The sequence below is a fragment of the Telopea speciosissima genome, chromosome 5 (assembly GCF_018873765.1).
Source record: "Telopea speciosissima isolate NSW1024214 ecotype Mountain lineage chromosome 5, Tspe_v1, whole genome shotgun sequence".
In the NCBI taxonomy this organism is placed as follows: Eukaryota; Viridiplantae; Streptophyta; class Magnoliopsida; order Proteales; family Proteaceae; genus Telopea; species Telopea speciosissima.
Window position 1 is genome coordinate 69,411,857 of NC_057920.1, and position 7,071 is coordinate 69,418,927.

The 7,071-nt window shown below is 41.3% G+C and overlaps 1 protein-coding gene across 1 annotated transcript; it reads left to right on the forward strand.

The window, feature by feature from the left end:
* Window positions 1–1,886: 1,886 nt before the first annotated feature.
* LOC122661179 (ammonium transporter 3 member 1-like) lies at window positions 1,887–4,130 on the forward strand. Its single transcript, XM_043856518.1, has 4 exons — window positions 1,887–2,590; window positions 2,693–2,978; window positions 3,528–4,059; window positions 4,108–4,130. Exons 1-3 carry the CDS (start codon window positions 1,937–1,939, stop codon window positions 4,052–4,054), a joined length of 1,467 nt encoding a protein of 488 aa, XP_043712453.1. The 5' UTR covers window positions 1,887–1,936; the 3' UTR covers window positions 4,055–4,059; window positions 4,108–4,130.
* Window positions 4,131–7,071: the final 2,941 nt, after the last annotated feature.

A 7,071-nucleotide genomic window follows, 5' to 3' on the forward strand; every position in this document is an offset into this window, starting at 1 on the left:
TACGTTCCCTAGAAAATTCTAAAAAAATACGGTTTCATACCCAATAACAGCTATACATTCCCTAAAAAATTATAGAAAGTATGATTTCATACCCAAAAATAGATACATTCTCCCTAAATAATTATCAATTGAGAAATAATTAAGATACACTAGTGATATAACCAACTTACCTCCTGCAATATTATTAATATATAAATGAAATTATTAATCAATTAAGACAAAAGGTTTTGTGCACGTCTGTGCATGGTGAACGATCGTGCCTCAACTGTTGGATGGGGATAAGGGGGCATGTGTAGTTTATGATCATACCCATCCGGCAATGGAAAGCACAACCATACACCATACACTACTGTGCATGAAACCTCTACAGTTAATTAAATACTTATCATAAGGAAGCTACGGTTGTTTTCAATCTCGTATGCATGCTCTTCGTGTTGACTCTCCATCCGTGGGTGAATGAAGGAAAACTTTCACCAAGAAGTGAAAGACCTTGACAGATAAAAAATCAAAAGGGAAGAAGAACACTGCCCGGTTGCGTAGCCCTTGCTCCAACACTGGCGAATGGAGGCGCACACAGGGGCATTGATTAGAGAAGGATTTTTCATTTTGTAAGGGGTAAGGCAGTCATTTCAGGGAACTGTGTGACTAATTAAACTCTACAATTCAGATCCTCTACGGCCTGAGTGGTGCAGACTGAGCCGCGTACGCAAAGACCACCTTACCCCTTCCCAAACACCTTACCCTAACAGGGGTAAGGTGGTCATTGCACGCGTAGCCCAATCTGCATCGTACAGGCCGTTACGGGCAGCTGCGCCATAGAAGATCTGGATCCTTAAACACTATCTTATTCAAGAAAGACATTTATGATTATGAACGATAATAGAATGGGAAAGTTCGTGTGAAAGTCCAAATCAGAGAGACAATTAATTTGTTCAAAATCAAATGTTCACAGCCGTAAATAAGAAGAGGCGTTAGCTGTTACTGAGCTGGAAAAAATTTCTGAATTCTTATTTTTGATTCCACACGCAATGACGGTAAAGGCCCCTCGGATTTTCAAAAAACTAAATTGGAACCTCAGCAACAAAAGAATGTAAGAAACGGTGTGTGGCATGAACATATGAGAGTCAAAAGAGATAAGAGTGTACGTGGGAAATGGGAATTCCATGCCGGTTAAGATTCAACAGTTGCTTTTAAGATTTGAAGTCCTGAAGTCATGCCTTACGCCCATCCACCAACCAACTAACCATCACTGGTGAGGTCGAAGACCTGAAACTGAAACTCAGATCATTGTCTTGCCTCCTGTGTTCCACCAAAATGAAAGTCGAGCGATGAAGAAAATTAAGACTGTATTTGATATGTATTCTTGGAATGCAATCTAGGTCGATTTTACATTTCTGGACAATAGAAACAATTTATTTTTTATCATCCGAGAATGCAATATATCAAAAGCTGGCCTTTTCACAAAATAATAAGGGCAATTTCGTCCAAAAAAGAGAATTCGTTGCATCTAGTCAATATAATGAATACCAATATTCCAATGGGGACAGAATATCTTCTCTTGTTCTCACTTGGTTTATCGGCTCTGGGATTCCATTACCTTAAAATATTCATAACATTCACCCCTTCACCCAGTATTCACTCCAACCCTTTTTTAGTTAACTTCTCACGTACACTCTCCTCTCCCAAAAATAATATTTCAGGATCTCAACCGTTGATCCCACAATCAACGGTCCACCCAAACTCAACCTCATCTAATGCTATAGCGTCCAAAATTCAAACACCTGCACACAACTATCTCATCTTTAATCTCTTGAGTCTCTTTATAAAATCTGCTGAGCTCTCCATTTGCCTTCTCTTCTTTATAGACCTCTCTTCTTCAGCTCTTCTACAGCTGTAGATCACAGAGAGTAGTGATCTATCTTCTCAAGCTTCAACCATGGCGAGCGTTGTTCCTGTAGCTTACCTGAACAGCAACACTTCATTATCGACGCCGGAGTGGCTCAACAAAGGTGACAACGCATGGCAGATGGTAGCAGCCACCCTCGTGGGCCTTCAAAGCGTGCCGGGTCTAGTTATCCTCTATGGTTCTATTGTCAAGAAGAAATGGGCAGTTAACTCTGCTTTCATGGCTCTATACGCCTTTGCTGCGGTTCTCATCTGTTGGGTAACTTGGGCTTATAATATGTCTTTTGGACCTCAGCTTCTACCCTTTTGGGGCAAAGCTGGTGTGGCTCTTGGACAAAATTTTCTGATCCAGCAAGCAACTTTGCCGGCATCGGCTGTGTATAACAGCGATGGCACCCTCGAGACGGCGATGGTGGCGCCGTATTATCCGATGGCAACGATGGTGTACTTTCAGTATGTGTTTGCTGCAATTACATTGATTCTCCTCGCTGGTTCTCTCCTGGGGAGAATGAACTTCAGGGCTTGGATGGTGTTTGTTCCCTTGTGGCTTACCTTTTCCTACACCGTCGGTGCTTTCAGTCTATGGGGTGGTGGTTTCTTGTTCCAGTGGGGTGTCATGGACTACTCCGGTGGATATGTGATCCACCTTTCATCTGGAATCGCCGGCTTCACTGCCGCTTACTGGGTTAGTTTTCTGAGTTTTGAGCTTTGACTATTGATCTGACCGGTCAGCGATTCTATGTCGTTGATGAATCAATTTTTGTCTCTTGTGTTTTTTAAATAAAAGGTGGGACCAAGGTTGACTAAGGACAGGGAGAGATTTCCGCCGAACAACGTGTTGCTGATGTTGGCGGGTGCTGGGCTTCTGTGGATGGGCTGGGCCGGGTTCAATGGTGGAGACCCGTATACGGCAAATACCGATTCGTCATTGGCCGTGTTGAACACGAATATCTGTGCGGCAACGAGCTTGCTGGTGTGGACGGTTCTTGATGTGCTCGTGTTCAAAAAGCCATCTGTGATTGGTGCTGTTCAGGGTATGATCACGGGGCTTGTTTGCATCACTCCTGGTGCAGGTAAGAATTTGGCATATTCTCTGCACAAACTTATTGTTCACGGTTGGATGCATTTCAATCAATTGTGGGTCCTATGACTTTCTTGGACCCATGATTGATGGACACAGATTAAAACGGATAGTTCATGATGCATCCAATCACTTGAACAGTCATTATATTTTTCTGTTGCGAGAGTGTTTGCTACCAGTGCAATTTTCCACCAAATGAGGATGGGAAATTGAAACGTTCGGTAGGATTCTGCACAAATTTTTTTTTTTTTCACCAAAAATGGGACCATGCGTCAACCTATCCACGTAAGCATTAATAGGGATGGAATTTTCACATTCTTGAGGGTGAACGGGTCATTTCACCTCCTTGTGTGTCTAGACACAAATTCCACATCACCAAGAAAAGTTATTTTTATTTTTTAGCAATGATGAGTAGTAGTCCATGATATATAAATCTTGACAAAAATCTTTTGAAACAACCATACATAATTAATTGATACCTATTAATTGGTTTAGTCTGGTTCTAAAATTAAACAAAAAAATTACTTTGGTGTGATTTTAGGTCTTGTTCAAGGTTGGGCTGCAATTGTTATGGGAGTGCTGTCAGGCAGTATTCCCTGGTTCACGATGATGGTGATCCACAAGAGATGGAGTTTGCTTCAGAAGGTGGACGACACTCTTGGTGTATTCCACACTCACGCCGTGGCAGGGACTTTAGGGGGTCTTCTCACGGGTATCTTCGCGGAACCAGTGCTGTGTTCGATGTACTTGCCGGTCACCAACAGTAGAGGTGCAATCTATGGAGGGACCGGTGGATTCCAAGTTTTAAAACAGTTCCTCGGAGCCCTTTTCATTATCGGTTGGAATTTAGTTGTAACATCTATCATTTGTTTGGTGATAAGGTTGGTTATACCTCTGCGGATGTCAGAAGATCAACTATTGATAGGAGATGATGCGGTTCATGGAGAAGAAGCTTATGCTTTGTGGGGAGATGGTGAGAAATTTGATTCCAGTAGGCATGGCTGGTACAAAGATGCTATACATTCTACTACATTGGAAATGGCAACTGGTGTCACTCAGGTGGTGTGACTTGAGTTGTGTGTGTGTGTGTGAGAGAGAGAGAGAGAGAGAGAGAGAGAGAGAGAGAGAAGGAGAACATAAATGGATCGAGTTTTCTTGTGCAAGGAACAACAGATTGTTGTTCATATATAGAATGGTGATTCTAATTGTGTGATTTGATCGATCTGAGGGAGATGATGATCGAAGATGTTCTCATTCATACGTGTATCTGTATAAAGAATGCATCAATTCTTTGGAGGAGAGTTTGTTTGTTCATCTTGAGAGATTTTGGGATTGTTGCAATTACCTATACTCGATTTATATGTTGACCCAAAAAAAATAAAATAAAAGAAAAGTCGATTTATATTATTGATGTCTTTTTTTTGGTAAATGAGTATGAGTTTATTAGGATAAAACATGCAAGCTCATGGTGGGGAGAATGAACATATCTCACACAACCATAGAGTGGAAATGGGCCAATCAGTCGTGCATGTTAACGACAGTGCCCTCCTAGCCAAGGAGTCAGCCACGCTGTTAATCTCCCGTGGAATACAAGTAAAACTACAAGATACAAAGAAAAAAGATAAATGTATGATATCTTCAACAATCGTCCGAATGTGTAAGGGAGAAGTTCCACCACCACTTGTAACATACGTAACCAGATTCAGATTATCTGTCTCAATCATGGTTTAAGTATAATCATTTGAGATCAACTCCAACATCGCCATCCGAACTGCAATAGCCTCACCAACCAATACATCTGAAAAGAATATTGAACTTGAGAAGGCAAATAAAGGCGTACCACAGTGATCTCTGCAAATATTTCCAACTCCAGATTTGTTTGTAACTGAGGATAAACTAGCATCACAGTTACATTTAACATAATCAACATGGGGCACCATCCATTAGTGTGACACTAGATGTGTCGATATAGTATTAGATGAACGAGCAGCAATTTGAAGAGACATTTACTCCTGGAACGCCTTCACTATAGCAGCAATAACTTCATTGGGATGCCAAACCTTTCGCCCAAACACCATATCATTACGTGATAACCACAAAAACCAGCAAATAAAACTAGAAAGGGTTATCAATGATCTGCACTCCTTTTTCCCCCTTGTGGAAAAAGATTTCCAACCTTAAATCCAATCAGAAATCGAAAGATGACAAATGGTTGGCGAGATAGAACCTAGAAGACATCCAAACCATACCACTCTGGCATAAGGACAACCCAAGAGAATATGTGAGATAGTTTCTCAATCACCACATCGACCACACAGTGGATCAACATTTACATTCCGTCTTGCAAGAGCATCTCCAGTTGCTAGGCTAGAGGCACAAGCCCTCCATAAAAATCGTTGTATCTTGGGCATGGTTCTACAACTCCAAATGGTTTTCCAAACACTTGAGTCTATTGAACTCCAAGAATGTAATCTGGAAGAAGTTGTACCCAATAAACGATTATCGTACTCCTTATTAGAGAGAAGATGATAGGCACTTCGTACTAAAAAAACACCATTCTTACTCCCCATCCATTTCAATCTGTCCGTTTGAGGAAAGATAGATCGATTAATCTTCATGATCGCACAGATTTCAGCATCATTAAAATAGGTTTGCAGCAGATCATAGCGCCAAGTTCTATTAGTCTGATCAATAAGATCAAAAATCTTCGAAGGTCATGATAAACCTGTTGGAGTTGTAGAGACTTTGTAATCCTTTAGTGTTGGCACCCAAGCATCATGCCAAATATCAATATTGGCACTGTCACCAACCCTCCAACATACATAGACCAGCAAACAAGACCCGCTTCCCCTCCATAATGCTTCTCCATCCCCAACTAGGATGATGACTAGCTGAGGCCCTCAAAAAATCAGTATGAGGAAAGTAGATAACCTTTAAAAAACAAAACAAAAGACTATTGGGAACAAACCATAAGCGCCATGCAGTCTTTGATAGTAAAGCACTGTTGTGAAGTGTAGGGTCACGAAAACCCAAACTACCATTCTCCTTTGATAAACATAGCCGCTCCCAAGATATCCAATGTAATTTAGGCCGTCCATCAGTATCACCCCAGAAAAAATTGGATGCCATTTGCCGCAATGTTTTATGGTATGAAGCTGGAAGTTTAAAATGCATACATGCATAGTTTGACATAGAAAACACCACAGACTTCAATAAGACTTCCTTTCCAGCATGTGTAAGAAGCTTAGACTTCCAACCTTGGACCTTTTGACGCACCCTAGAGGAGAGATCCTTCGAAAGTAGGGTGGGTTACTCCTACATTTTTTTTTTTTAAAATTTTGAAGTTGGTTTTCATTAAGAATGTAAACTGATCGAGCCAAGGCTCGCTTTCACCCTACAAAGAGTTAGACACGTGCCAAAACCAAGCTGAAAAACTACATCACGTGTTCTCGAGTCCGCCCTAACCCTCCCTGAGCCTGGGTCGGGCGGGGTTTCTTATTCACCTGGCCCTGGGTTGAGGCCTTGTGCCCAGCTCGGCCATGTATATACATAAAGAGGATTTAGATGAGAGAATCATGGAGATATTGGTACAAGGAGAAATACAAGGAAAGGTTGGCTATTGAAGATAATCAAATATCCATTAGGGTAAAAATCCTTATCACCTTTCCTTGTGTGAAGAGATTGAGGTTGTCTCAATCTTTGAGGTGTCTCTAGAGCACATAGTTCATGCATGAAGCCCTTGTCTCTTATAATAGGTATTGCACTGTGGACGTAGGAAAACTCGTCAAACCACATAAATATTGCTTGTTGTGGTTGTGTGAACCAGATTGATGTGTTTTTTTTCTTGTATAGTGGGTGTGTCACTCTTGGTAGGTCTTTTACCAAAACAAAAAAAAAAAAAAAAACAAAAAAAACTCTTGGTAGGCCTAACCAACTTTGTTGTAGGCGGGAAGTACACACAAATTGTCACAGGCCAAAATTGGGGTACCCCAGCCATTGGTGTCTACAGGTAGAGATTGATAACATTTTTCGGTTCACAAGATACAACTCAAGGCAACAGGGTGCATGAAGGGTGAGATACTGAG

Bases quoted from the DNA above. Each gene is read 5' to 3' on its own strand.
- LOC122661179 (XM_043856518.1), top strand. From the start codon at position 1,937: ATGGCGAGCGTTGTTCCTGTAGCTTACCTGAACAGCAACACTTCATTA. The intron at 2,591-2,692 runs GTTAGTTTTCTG...TTTAAATAAAAG, and splicing joins GCTTCACTGCCGCTTACTGG to GTGGGACCAAGGTTGACTAA. The intron at 2,979-3,527 runs GTAAGAATTTGG...GTGTGATTTTAG, and splicing joins TTGCATCACTCCTGGTGCAG to GTCTTGTTCAAGGTTGGGCT.